Below are 15,409 nucleotides of genomic sequence, written 5' to 3'. Positions count from 1 at the left end.
TGCAGAGAGTAAGGATTAAATTTAATTGAAGTGTGCCACTATTTACTGGGTCTAAATGAAATATTTTGAAAGGAAAATTCGAGTGGCTAAAAAAGAAAATTAGAAACTATATTGTTATATTGAAACATTTCATCGATCTATTTAATTGTGTTAATTCTTACAAACTCGAGATCCCCAAAATGCTAGCCAGAATGCCAGTGAGCCACAGAATATGTAATACCGAAGCTCCTTCGTTTCCTCCCACAGCTCATAGGATTTCTCCCAGGCCCAAAGAAATCCCATCACATAGAAATCATTCTAATTATTATGAAGGACAAGGTGGGAATTCAGTGATTTTTTTCTAAAATGAATGAACTGTCCCATTCTATACATAATGCAAGCAGCAGTAAACATACATAAACATAAAATTGTATAACTTGGTCATTAATCGGTTTTCAAACTAGACCCTTTTTGTTCTCTTCAGATATATACGTCCCAAAATTAAGATTAGTTTAAATCTTAAAGTTATCTCAATAAACACTGTATGAATCATTAACATCAAACCAGTGTCTGAGGAAATGTCTCGCAGTGGGTGAAAAATAATAATTTAGTCTGAGCACTTGGCAAAAGTGAAATGGTGTGGTCATAATGAAATGCAACAACCACAGCGGCCCTCAGTGTTCAACTTAAATCCCAGAGGGTCTCTCCAGCTGTCAGTGAAAGGAAAACAAATACCTGTACTTGTTACCAGAGGCCTCAGGCTACAATTAAAGTTTTTATGCGAGTATTCTGGGAGATGAATAAAATGATATAAATAGAAATTATGTTTTTATTTTTGACTATTGATAGCGTGGCATGGAATTTCAGCAGAGCACAGATTCAGTACTGGATTTATTTCACTTTTATGTAGTTGATCCAGTAAAAGAAAAAACCAAAGTGTAGCCATGACGCTTGAAGTTCAAGCCTTGGGAACAACTTAGTAATTTAGCAGTTCTGAAAATGTGTTTTAGGGACTGGCAATGGCTTAAAGTTGCCATGCGAAATTTACGATCTGGTTCCTTTTTATTGTAGCAAGCGCACCCTGATTCAAAACTCGGTACAGCTGGAAATCATGACCTGTCAAATGACATGAATGCAAATGACTATGTAAGGACATCTTGATAGGGACAGAAATTTATTTTATTCTCTTCATCTTCATATCCTGTCCAGAATTCCCCTTACCTTCAGGTACTTCACAGCCCCTTAAACAGGCAACTGCAGGGTAAATTGAGGTTGTGAAGCTTCATTTATATAAATATTGGATGATGCTTGGCATGGAGGCCAGTACTAGCACCACTATTGATTTCATTTAACTACTTTTTTAAACAAGCAACCAGGGCAAATGGTGATGGAGAATGGATATGATTATTTCTATACCTTTGAGTCCTCAGGACTGAAGTTTAACTACTTTAGACTTCTTTTTATTCCTCCTCACCTTTACCTTAATCCTCTCCCTACCTCTCTCTGTTGTGTCTGTAAGACATCAATTCATCTAACTGACAAGAGATCAAATCTCTGCTTGACCCAAGCCTGAGGTGATAATTCTCTGAAGGGAGATATGTGCTCTCAGACAGCATCCATTATGAGTGCCTTGATTGATGATGCTCGGTAAAAATCAATACAGATGAGTGGTAACCAAAATGATCACAGTGATAACAAATGTATTCATCTCGTCCTCACATTTTGAGGCGTAAACTGATGGTTAGAGATGATATGTTTTATTTACATGGAAATCCATAACTGCAATAATCCATAATCAGATCACTGTTCAGTCAGAGGAAAAGGGTGAGATTGTTGTTTTACTTAAGAGCAGCCGGGGAGGAGAGCATAAGATTGCAGAGCTGCCGCTGCTGCTGTTTGGCAGCTAGAGGATATATGGTAGCTGCCTGTCCAGATCACAAGCTGAAGCTATTGTCTTGTAGCTCGTGTGTGCAAATTCAAGCATATGCTGCCTGCATAACAGACTTGGAAACTATTTGGGTGTCTAGGGATATGTTGTAGACCAACAACACGACTGGTGCTTGGACAGAAAGCCACAAAGGGATGAAGAGCAAAGGTCAAAACAATGAAAAAGGAAATTCTGACATGGTTTGCAAAAAGTGGGACACTAGGTGCATAAGGCCAGGGTAAGAACTAAAGGTCAAATACTAACAATACAGAGACCCTGCGGACTCAAATTCTACACATTCTAGCCAGACTATACAGCGAGCATTCAGAAACATGCTTCAGTATTATTAAAAGGGCAGCCCGACTTTTGGTATCACAAAAAACGACAGCTTAATAACACGTACCAATATGGTGTTTGCATAATGATGTCAGAGTTTCAGCACGTAGGGCCTGTGCAATGGTGTGAGTGTCAGTAACTAAACACTCCTACCGTGTTAGGCAAGACCACAGAGGGCCATAGAGGCACGAGAACATTCTAAAATGAATAAATTAACCTAGGTTCCTGTGAGGGGTATTGATCGGGCAGCATTCTGCCATCTCACTGGGACTGGGACTGTGCTGCATAATAAATGCTAAACACCCCCTCATAACTGGATGCAGAGCTAAATCATGGGTGGCAGCATGTACTGCAGTGGGCTGTAAGGAGCTGCTGATGACTAATGACAATGTGTGGGTGGCTTTGCACTGATTCTTTTATAACAGGTGGGTTATCAGGATCAATATTCTAATAATCATCAACATTATCTTAGAATCCAAATCCTCTGACACGCCATTTTCTCTCTCATTGTACATCCCCTTCTCTCCCTCCTTTTTAGTCCCAATGCCGCATGTGACTGGTGTAAGTGCGATTCTACAGCACTAAATTCACTGATAGCCACTATCAAAACCCCAGTGTTTATATAACCTGCGTGTACAAGCTGGGGATTAATTGAAAGAGGACAGTAAGAGGGGAATTTAACACACACACACACACACACACACACACACACACACACACACACACACACACACACACACACACACACACACACACACACACACACATAAATTATACAGAGAGATTACTCTGACAAATAATACATTTAGATGCAAAAGTAAAGGAAGCTTATAATTTAATTCCAGACCTTTCCTTATGAATGTGGCGCAAACTGTCAAAATAATAACTTTGCTAAAACAGACACGGGTCCAATAGGGCACAATAATTACATTCATTACTCAGGCTAACTCTCCAGGCAGCCTATAGCTCTCTCTGCCCACTGCTTCATTTACATGCACCACACTGTAGCAACACTGAATTAATAATAATGACTGAGGAGTCATTATTCTTACCTACATATGGAAGAGCTGTGGTACTCTGAAGGTAAAACTAGTTAGAGAATGGGGGCAAGGTTGACATTACTCTGACTTAGGGGGTGGGAGAGGCTTAGTATTATTATTATTATTATTATTATTATTATTGTTATTATTGTTGTTGTTGTTGTTGTTATTAATAGTGCATTGTTTTAACGTTAACTTACATGCCATGGTATGGTTGGATTAGCGTATGCTAATGTTTTGTCTTGCATTTAACTTAAAACATCAGGGTCAGTCAGTGTGATAATACATGGCAACAGCTGGGCCTGCATCTGGGGCTCTATGTAACCTGCATGATGGCAGATGTGGGTCAGTGCCTAATATTCAGAGTATTACGGTGGCTGAACGACAAAGCTTTATCCAGGACTGAAAGCAGGATTTCCTGTTCTTTTATCATAGTTATTTATACCTTTACAGATAGTTCAGATGATGAGATATTAAACAAATCCAATATAGGATATAATGCTCACACCTCACGTTGTCTATCATGCATTGTCTGGTATGCAATTTTAAACATAATGATTTTCCTGTTTCCATGTTAGTGGATATGGGCATTGTCCTATTAAATTAGATGTTTGGAGATATATCTAACACTTATCTTAAAGTAGAAATTAATAACAAAGCATAGTCTGATTCAGTGTAAAAAGAAAAACAAATCTGCGGATGAAATCATATTTAAGGGATACATTTGAAGGTTATAGCAACAAATACCTTCTATTACAAATACTTGCCATGGAGGACATATTTGTTGCATCACTTGCCAGGGCGACTGTGACATCAGTAACAATGGAAGTATGAGACGGAAACACAGAGTGTCTAAATAGTGCAGCGAGCTAGTTTTCCTGTAACGCACTAGTCATGAATTTGTTATATACTTGTCAAAATTTCCCAATTCCAAAGCTGAACGTTATAAAAACCAAAATAAAAAAACAAACAGATAGGAAGCAGGAAGAAAAATTCTTACTTTTGTGATGTTAGGTTTTTTTTAATGCCTTTTTTCCTGACTGATCCTACGAGGTTCTGAAACATCTTTGGAGGGACCGATCAGAAATTCAACAAATAACAAAAAATGTTTGTGTTTGAATATGTATCGCCTTTACAAAGAATATGTAGGTAATGTTTAGTGTACAGTAGTCTACCAATATTGCGCACAGACAAGACAGCACACGGCAAACACTTCTTCCACTAGCATGTGGTATTCCCAAAGTGCTGCTTTGGGGACATATTATTAAAGGAGACCTGTAGTTTTATTTAAATGTTTAAAACACCGTCTACTAGCACACCTTCAATATTTTTGCCACTTATTCCTTCACTTCCAGCAGCCTGAATCCAGGAAATTGTGGTGAAGCTTTTAAGGCCAGCATATTTTAGCTTTGTTAAAGCTAACAGCAACAAAACTGGAAAGACTAAATTAGAAATAAAACGAGGGGACAATGTCAATAAGGAACAAGGCCTGTCTCTATACTGTATCACACATAACTACCATAGAAAGCCACACTTGTGCTAACTCAAAAGTTGTAGTTTAGTTGAAACTGTGTGTAATTATTAGGAGACAAGGTTATTCTCGAAGCCTTCTATTGATTCAAAATGTCATTTTTCTCTGCTATTTGGTCTTTATTTCTTGAAGGCCTTTGAGAGCTTCCGTGATCTCGACAAGAGGACAGTGCACATTTCAAAAGCAAAGGGGACCACCAGACCCTGGAATAAAACAAACGTTCATGCCTTGAGGTGTCTCCTATCAGTGGCTCCTAATCTGGAGCCCCAGATTCAAACTTTATGTATCCAAAGGAATGAAAACTGCTTCAATCTTCACTTACTTATAACTACAAAATGTCAATTTGATGTTTTCTCTTTGTTTTTTAAGACTATACATATGTCATCATTTAGTAATTTTGCCAAGGCGATCAAGGATTTGTGTGTCTAAACAAGTGAAACAAACAAAAACAATAAATTGCTCTTTTATAATGACTGCTAAATTGGAGTTGTAACCTTTAAATTTAAATAGCTAGAGAACAAATTAAAATATTAAAAAAGGCACAGGTTTGAATTTGATTCAAGCCACAGCGTCTGTTACGCTCCTCGAATACAGAATGGTATTCTGTTTATCTGGACTTAAATTTAAAGTCTTAAAATGTGCAGATTGTCTTAAATGTAAATGTCACCCTGGCTGTCATTTTAAAAAGGTCCCTGGCCTTTTCAACAGCTACAAATGAAGCTGCCTGGGTAAATGTTTAAATTTACCATGTTAGATGTGGGCGGAATCAGATATCGAAAGAATTCAAATGAGAAAACATTAGCAATAGTTAAATGCATAATGGGAACTGACTTTAAAGCAAGGCCCTTTTTTGTTTTCTTAATTTATAACCACATACTTTTTGTTCCCTCCTCTCCAAGCAGTATATCATTAGCTCAGCATATTCACTCTTTATGCTAAATTATTAATCACAATAATTACATCTTTCATAATTTATAGGCAGATCACGAAAAATAAAAGTAAATCCCTAACAAAACTTTGATCAGGTTTTTCAGAGGCATAGTAAGCTCGTAAGAGCTTCCCTTTGAATATAAAGTTAACACCGGTTAGGGGAAGTAAAAATAGACAGCATTTATCATTTCCCATTTATCTGATCTGTGTCAGGATGAATAAATGCTTTTCTCCTACTCCCTTTGCTCCCTCTCTTTTCCCTATCTTCGAGGGAGATTGGCATCTCTCCAGTAGCCAATGAGATTGGCTGCATAAATGGAATTGCCCCATTCTCCAAGTGTCAGCTGAGAAAAAGGGAATGTGCTCACTGTTTACAAAACCATTGGACTAAAGATGCATCCCCAGTACTTAAGATGCAATTTTGGTAAACATTCTCAGTGTGACACTCGATGCATACAAGCGAGATCCAGCCCAGAGGCGTCGGTAGAAATACAAGAGATGGACTTACCTGTCATATTAAATGCAGGGCAGAAGACAAGTGGATCCAAAAAGGAAGCCATGAAAGAGAGAGAAAGAGACAGAGAGAACAACGTTAAAATATTTACGTCTGCATTGCAAACTCTGAAAGGGTCAGATGCAACATCCTTACACACTTAAAGGTAAAAATGCGCTCAGCACACTGAAGCTTCACTTCTTTCAAGACAGTCACCATAAGAGTGCAACACTCGGTAGTGGGATCAGACAGCCTATGGCAGAGTGAAACAGCATGTTTGCATTACTGCAGTACCACAGTTAAACTGATGGTGCGTTTAATGTCTAACTTGTGAAAACCATTGTACCTGACAGCAAGAAGAGGAGGAACAGAAAGACAAGCTTTTATTGGACTTTGCTGACTATCGACTCTGATGGCCAGCAGCGACGCTGGGATCACATTCTGCCAACCAAGCAGTGCCCCACTACAAATCCGTGCATGTTTCTGTGCAGCCTAACTGCCTTAAAAACCGATGTCTGGGCTTGATCACAAAAGTGCCACTGGGTAGGCTTGTTAGCACTGTTACCTGCCACTAGAAGTATGTTTGAAGGTTTTTTTCTTAATGATTAGCATGACACATATGGCACATCCTTGAGAAACCACCTCTTTTAGGTGCCTCAGTGTGTTCAGCTGTTTCCGGGAGGTATATTTATATTGTTGTATGGCCGGAAAGGAAGCATACCTGCCTAAATGCTTGAATATAACTTCTTTAATTTCATTTTTTTAATCCTACAGTTAGTTAAATATTTAAATCTACTTATTTAAAATCATTACCTTTGATATAGATAGTGTCAAATCACAACAAAAATCATATCAGGACACTTTACTTCATAATGTCACAACAATACTACAGAAAAGTAGGGTTATGGGGGTGGGTGGGGGGATGAGGGTTGGAGCCATTTGTTTCAACTGGGTGGGGTAAAAGGAGTGTGTGTGTGTGTGTGTGTGTGTGTGTGTGTGTGTTTCTTGTGGGGGGGCACAGATGAGCACTGGCTGACTGAACCTGTAATAGTTGATTTGGTTGATAAATATATACAGATAAAGAACAGTATTAATATTATTTGCTCTTTTACAAAAAACGATGATGCAATGTGACATCAACCCCCTCCGTCACTTCAAAAAAGCATTTCAGCTGAACACCTCTACCACTGCTACAACTTTGCACAGTAAAAAGAAAAACAAACAAACGTGAGGCTGCCAGGAGCTAAATGAGCTTTCGAATATCTATGCGACGTATATCTTAAAATAAAGTGTGACACTGAAAACTGTTTCTGAATTACCAGTCATGAGATATTCTAGGAGTCTGCCCACAGTGTCAATCATCTTTGAATGTGTAAACTACACAGTGATGTTGCGCGCTAGTTTAATACACAGGCAATACAGTTCTAAGAATACAAACGTGTGACAGGCCATGTTTTTATTTAAAGTGGGGTTTTTTCATACTGTGTATAAATGTATAAATTCTGTGATCTATGTTCATCTCAATCATTTAATTTCAAACAAACTGTACAGTGTTGCATTTACTGTACCCAGGATGTTCTTTTAAGAGCTAAAATGACTACAAGCCAGCATTTATCAGCTTGTTTTCCTTTGTTGGTAAAATGCTTAGGGAAGTTTACATCTAATAATTTTGCCACTTAGAGGACATCTGAAGAATGAATAAAGTGAAAAATACAGCGATTATCAGTCTACCTATGCTGGAAAGGAGTGCAGTTGTTACTCTGGTACTTCAGTTGTTTTATAGAGGAAAGCAATCTGTTTGAAAAGTGGATCAAAGAACTTTTGCAAAGTTCTTTAATCCACTTTTGAACAACTTGTGTTTACGATCAGAACGCTACAGCTAATGTTTAGTGACAAATTTATTAGTTTTCGTTACGGCATTGCAAATTCCATCTGACTCTAGTTTCGACAGCAAGTATGTTAAAGAAAACTGAAAATAATTCACACTGCATCATTAAACAGGAAGTAGGTATGAGTCAAACAGAAAAGTGCTTTTTTTGTTGTTTCAACATGAGAAAGCCCAGATGGCCAGACGAACTGTGGGAGTGTGGAGAAAGAGAGGAAATAGGTGCTGAAAACACAGAGAAACAGACAAAAAACAGAGTCTATTAACAAAGACAACAGGTAAAAGGAAATTGCGTTGAAAAAAAGGCAAATAAAATATACTGCAGTTTTGCCAATAATTATGAGAAAGCAGTTATCATGCACATTTAGATCGATGATTATAGTTCCCCTGTAAACAAAAACAGTGGAGGAGAAAGTGTTTTAAAATACAATAAGAAAAGTTGTTGCTTAACAATATTTGCTCTATAATGAATTTGAATACATTCCCTCCAAGTCAATTAGCTCCACGGTGGTGTGTTTTACGAATTTACAAGCAAAAGATCACCAGTTGAATCCCAGGAGAAGACAAATCCCTGTGGGCCCGGGTCAGTAAGGTCATCTGGCATAAAAAATTCAAAATGGCAAACTCAAATATGTGGAGCTACCTGCTGTGGTGATCCCGTGTAGAAGTGCAAGATCTTGTTTGCATCGATATTCCTCCCCAAGCGACTCTAAAACAACAACTTTAAATTACCCAGAGAAGTTTGCTTTCGTTGTGTTATGTCCAGCACCTCGTGCCACCTGTAACGCTTGTTGTGTGTGTACAAAATGTGTGATTTTCAATAGGTGAGACTTCATGGATTAGCTTAAGGTCATAGTTTAAAACCTATTCCCTCATTGTATGGCAAACACAGGGGTTTTAGGGTGTCTTTTACACAGATCTGCCTCATCTTTTAATGATTCTAACTAATCATAAACCATTAAGTGTCAGCTTCAACAGTATTAATTCAATCAGACTCATCATCAAAATGGTTGCTCCGAGCCCCCTGCTGCACGGCTTAGTGATAGTGTGCTGAGAATGAAATGACACATTAAAATGGGCTGGAGCATGCAATCCCCCAAAAAGGCATTTGCTGCGCTCCGCATGCACCAAGGACATGCTACAGTAAGGTCAGGATCACACACTGGCAGAATACTGAATAAGGCAGCCTTCTGGGCTGGGATTCCTGAATCCGGCTCATCGTCCCCTGCCCTATGGTAAAATGTCTGATCGCTCTAGATATGCAGTCCCCACAGGCCTTCTGAAAACTTCAGACAGGCAACAAAAAGAGTGAAGCGCAAGTTACACACGGTGTATGTGTGTTACAGGTAAAAACAAAATCACCTACACAATAATCAAAAACCTGATGGGAGATGTTTTATGTTCGTGAGAAATACTACACAGCTAAATATCCTTTACAGTGAAACATTAGATGCTCTGATCTTCTTTTATTATGAAGCTGCAGATGAAGGCCCTCGAAGCATCTTGACTTTGTTGCTAGGCAACCTCAAAGTCAGCTGCTGTCCACTACTTTGCTGTTTAGTTAAAGTTGTTGCAACTGAAGTGGGGGAAAGAAGTCACGACGCTACAAATCAGACGCTGTTATACTCTTCCCATTTAAACCACTGGCAGCGCTGCACAAGAAAACAGAAAAAAAAAAAAACCTTCTCTGCACTAATTTGTTTAGGATGCAGAGAACACGCTTTGGTGACACAGAAGATTATCTCAGTACACCCTGGAAAACTTGTCAACTTGGGGTGCTCAAGGGCATTTCTAGAAAACAGTCAGTGAGATGAGGGATAAAAGTGAGATGCCCTAGGAGCATAAGAGGCATATTAAATCCTTCAGATCCAGTGAAAACAAATACAAAAGGAAAGAATCGCTGCCAAAAAGACGTCCATAGTGATCGTCCGCTCTGCTCATAGCAGAGAGCAGAAAGCCTCTAATTAAAGCTTTATATTAATAAACACGCTTGGTGCTCACTTTGGTTGCAATTCAAATTTGGAATCTCTCCAGTAAACACAAACTACAGTTACTCGACCGCATTTGTTGGGATCATGAATTTAAAAAGGTAAACTGGCGTTAGTGTGGATGGCATGTTATTCTTCTGAGTCGGTCAAACGAGAGGAGAGAATGCATTTCCCAATTCTCGCTATTTTGTGAAATTTTACATGCACCTACCCTTCAGGCGAGTGTTGTATCCTTCTTCACTGAAAACATTTGGGACTAGTGTGTGGGAGTGGGAATGAGAGTTGTTGTTTTAAAGCTGGCACTAATGAAACCCATGGGCCTGAGATGACAATGGGAGGATGTTTGATGAGAAAGTATTTGGTCCGGTCTGTACTCTGTGTGTGGTGTTGCCTGTGCGTCCATATGTGCACAAAGGAGCGAGCGCGAGTAAATAAAAATAAATAAATAACAACAACAATGAAAAAGAGTTTTGCGACAAAATCTGTTTAAACCACCCATATGGCTTTTTTTTTTTTTTAAGTCTCATGCCTGCAAATAAAAATGAATATATTGCAATTGTTGTTGTTTTTTAAACTGAAAAAGAGCCTTCAAGCAGACATTTAACAACAGCTAAGCAGAACAAACCTAATACACAAACTCTGAAAATGAAATACTGTATACTCACAGCATATTCAGGGGAAATTCCAGAAATGTTAGCAATTTATTCAAAGATGAACCATGAAAAGTCATTTCAGAGACTGCACTTGCGTAACATTAAAATGGGTAATATAAAATTCCACTAGAGCTAAAAATGTCACGAGTTATGCTTTAACATTGAATCCAAATATGCAAACCGATATGCAAAGTTGAACCCAACCAGAAAATAACCGGGTAAAAGAAAACATTGCTGTGGCTGAATTTTCAGCTGAGCTACAAAATCTGCAGATGCAATAAAGGGAACAGAAATTAATGTACTTTTTTTTTTTTTTGGCATTGTTTAAGCAACTATTTCAGCTATTTAGTATAATTTTAGCACACACACAAATAGCAAACAAACAACAAAAATGTTTTATATTCAAATTCATCTGTGGCAGCAAAAACCATACGACCATAAACAGCCATATCACATACTGGCATTATTCCCAACTGTATAACTCATTATCTTGTGACCTTATTCCACATGATATTTGTAGCCTCTCAAAATCATTTGATTTCCTTAAATGTATATGTCAAGCAGCTAAAGCTTAGCTCTCTAAAGGTTAAAGTACACAGCCTGGAAACACCAAATAACCCCCTTTTAAGCAGCAATTTCTTAAATCCCAGCTTTCCTGGTACAAGGACACTTTTGCAGCTCTTAGGTATTTATAAAGGGAAGAGACTGGATGTTCAACACTATACTGTGCATCTTGCATGCTGATGTCTGAAAAGGGGTGCACCCACTGCAGCACAATTTTAGATTTGTTTTCCCCACGTTGGGGTACGGGTATAAAACTGCAGAATTTGTTTGTAACCCCTCAATATATCTTTCTCACAAAGAGACCAACGGAGATATTCTGCTGTGTTACTCCTGTCCTCGTATAAGTGTGTCATTTATGCATTTTAACTTATGTTACTTAATTTGATGCCTTTTGTCAGTGCTTAATGAAATGCTTTCATCCTACCGACTTAATCGTCTCCTTACTTTCATCTAAAATTCTTATAAAACTGACATACTATTCAGTAAGTAGTTTATAGTATATTTCACCTTGTTACTGTTGCTGTTTCATTAAAACTGCAGATTTGGCAGTGTGAGGAAAGAAACGGATTAGCAAGTAAAGTAATTTGCTATCACATTACAATTTGTAAGCAAAAAGAAAAGCTGAAAAAAATAGACAGAACTCTTTAAATAAAATATTACTGAATCAGATATTAAATTGTTTTTTCTTGTAAACTAGAAGGCAATGAAATCAAATAGATTGTGAAATAGTTTAATTGTAACCTTGACATCTGATGAAAGGAACAACAGAGACTGAAAGCGGGTTAAAGGTTTGGAGAACACAGTGTGAACAATGCCAAAATCCAATGCAACCAGATGGTCCCTGGAACAAGCATCGCCTAGAGCAAGCTACCTCCCCCATCACAATTTACTGTATATTCAAGCATGGGCCTACATCCACATACTCCATGCTTTAAATATTTTTTTAAGAATGACAGTAAGATACCACAGTCGGTTTTGAAAAACTGTTTATGCTGATTTATCTCAATATGTAGGTAAAAAAAAAAGAATATATTTCATAGCAACAGATACCGTGCCATTCTTCTATTATTTCTTTTTTAGATAAAAGGGATGCACATTGAGCTGTTCTTTTAGATAAAATCTTGTTGCTTTAATTGTTTTTTTCTCCTCTCTTTCTTTAAGCATTTATGCATCCACTCAGTCTCCATCTCTGAAAAAGCCTGTCTTTGCAGCACCTTTTAGAGTGAAAGGTGAGGATGCTGAGAAAGGAAAAGACATATCTAACTATCCTGAACAAATGGTTTTTATTTCCTTGGACGAAGCAAAGCACAAAGTAATCAGTGAGCAACCTCTCTTGCCCCTCTTTCACGAGCCCACGCACCAACACATCCCACACTCACAGATATACTGAGAAGAGAATATAGGCTTGTTATTGGCCACAGTATAGGAGACTCAATCAATCAATCATGAATTAATGGCTAGGCCACGCACTCCTGCAGTCACGCACCCGTGCAGATACAGCTTACAGACACACATGACACAGAATCGAATCACAAAAGCAATTTCATTAAACCCAGTTGTAATTCAATAGCTATAATCGTTTACTAAATGGTTGCTGAAAAAAACTAATATGGTGTGCTACAAATCCTATTATTCTACACTATGTAGCATAAAAAGACTGATAAGTACGATGTCTGGACATTAAACCGAAACAACAAAATCATCTTAGAGTCACAAAATGAGCTTAAAGTATTTTTGGGGTTTTGGGAGCCTTTTAAAGCATGATGCTTCTTTGTTCATTAAACAAGGAAACAACTAGAGAGCCATGTGACAGATAAGCTTTATGGAAAATACTGGCATGCAAGTTTTTGGTCCATAACAGCCATAAGGATCTCTGTAGGGGGCGGTGAGAAGGGATATGCTCTCCAGTCATTGTTGTTTGAGAGGCCACTGAGCCTCTTGATCCCTGGGTAATCTCCAGCTATCCGTCTGAGTTATCACCTCTCTTGATTTAGGTCACCCTGGCGGCTTTCGGTTTTTAGGTTGTCCACCATCCCCCCACAGAGCACATGCACACAAAATCCCACATGCAATGAGACAAGAAGATAAACAGGCATACAGATGCCATGAAACGCATTTAAGCATATACACTAAACAGCAATTTCTCAGAAACAAATGCTTCACACAAAGCACAAATTCTCTCACGCAGCAGTAAAAAGTATTTTGTTTTTGTCACTACATGTTTAACCTGTAGTGCAAAATTTGCATTTTCATGAAGTAGCGGCCCTCACTAAGACTTATAATGACTTACAATTTCTTTATACAGATATCAGGTTACTTTATATATTGATGGCATGTGTGCCTCTAAAATGATTTGCACTACAGTAAATAAGAAATTACTGTTTTCTTATGTCTTCTTTTTTTCTTTGATGAACCGGAGATTCTGAGAAATCTATAAAAGTGGTTCAAACATATCTTTATATATCCATGCAACAGCCTGTAGTTTGAACAATATGTTTTTACTCCTTATTCAGCCATGACTAGACTGAAAGAAAAGAAAAAATAAGAAAAGGCTATAAATTTTTTTAGATTCACTTTGCAGCACAGTGCTGATTCAACATGACATCATTAAACTGTCTATTCAGTATCCAAGTAACGCTCAGACCAGACCATAGCTCACCCCAATCCCCCAACCCCACCCTAAACTACAGGGCATTCTTTCTCCATATTATTGCCCCGTAGCTAACAGTACTGTGCTCTGTGACTAACAGGTCACTCCTTGGCCCTTGAGGGAGACTAATATCCTGTCCTCTTTTGTTGTAATGAAAAACACAGGCCAGGGAGAAAGGATGAGAAAGCCTGGCTGCACACGAGCATGGCCTTGGTTTGGTACCAACGCATATTTGCCATTTAATGTCAAGCAGAGATGTTGTTGATAACATGAACGCCTGTGGCAAAATACACTGCTCTAATTTAGCATGTAAGGTAGAGCATAGGAGTGGTAATGCTCACTGAAAATAGTGTTTAATGTGTAGATTGAATAGATCTGTATGCATACCAAAAATGCTTTTTTTGCCACTAGTCTTTACAATAGCACTGTGCCACTTACACGTAGAGGACCTACTCGACAATGGAAATGCATGCCGTGAAGCTCCTTGTGAACAGCTTTTATGCAGATGTTAATGCCTAGCAATGATAGTTGTGGTTGGTTTGTGGTTGATTTACAAAGTTGTGCAGTTTTCTAGGGATACGATTATTTAAGAAATAAAATGCCTGATCAGAAAGGGTTTTTAATTCTATAAACACAGAAGCTTTTCCACAGAGCATTTGTTTAACAATCCCCCCACCCTGGAAAAAAACAACAAAAAAACCCAGTACTTAGCAGATTTCAAGTGCGTTCTATAGCGCTCTTATTTCCATGCATTTGAGTACAGCTTTTGAGATCATCATGAAAACCACGCTGTCTGTGGTCCAAAAATATAACAGTTTAAAGTAAAACTGTAATTAAATTTTTATCAAGGGAAAAATATCTTTTTTTAAAGTTTATCAATGTCATTGATTATTTTCAATGACAGGGCCTTAAGTCAGCATGCCATCGCTCCATTCTTAAGCCATTCACTTTGAACCCCTGCACAGGCTGTGTAATTCCTGCCACAGAAGCCATAGTATATTGAAAAAGAACCTGGAAACTGCAGAGATGGAAGAAGTAGTGTTGCCACTGGTTTTGTGGGAGTGCTCTTGGTTAGAGGTCCAAAGTCATCTCTGAGTTCATTGAGTAAATTCAGAATTAGATTGCTTAGTAATCCACACATTTCTATTCCATTTTTATGTGATTTGCAAAAACAACAACTGGAAAAATGTGTCATACTAAAAATGACCCATTTGTTTAAAAGTGATTGTAAAGCATGGCTTTATGTTATACTGTGGAAATGGGACTGAAAACACATGAATTCAAAGACTAAGAGGTGTGGTGTGTTTCTTCACATCACTTGATAAAGTTGTGGAGAAAATACAAATAAAAAACGATTGACATCAACAACATCTAAGATTAAGTTAAACTTAAAAGCACTTTTATACTCATGTAGAGAAATTCACTGAAACAGG

General features: G+C 38.0%; 1 protein-coding gene across 3 annotated transcripts in view; it reads right to left on the bottom strand.

Annotated features, from left to right (window-relative positions):
• The window catches only part of ctnna2 (catenin (cadherin-associated protein), alpha 2), a 341,963-nt gene that overhangs the window by 141,091 nt on the left and 185,463 nt on the right, over positions 1-15,409 (bottom strand). The window contains exon 8 of one of the 3 annotated variants that reach the window (XM_026171094.1): positions 3,004-6,251. The exons of the other annotated variants lie outside the window; for them this stretch is intronic. Coding sequence (XP_026026879.1) covers positions 6,108-6,251 — 144 coding nt within the window. The 3' untranslated portion in view covers positions 3,004-6,107. Of the gene's footprint in view, positions 1-3,003; positions 6,252-15,409 lie in introns of those variants that run through there. 3 annotated transcript variants of the gene reach the window in all.

This window comes from Astatotilapia calliptera, chromosome 6 (genome assembly GCF_900246225.1).
Source record: "Astatotilapia calliptera chromosome 6, fAstCal1.2, whole genome shotgun sequence".
Lineage (NCBI taxonomy): Eukaryota > Metazoa > Chordata > Actinopteri > Cichliformes > Cichlidae > Astatotilapia > Astatotilapia calliptera.
Note: the sequence above shows the minus strand (reverse complement) of the source record. Positions and strands in the feature narration are given on the sequence as shown.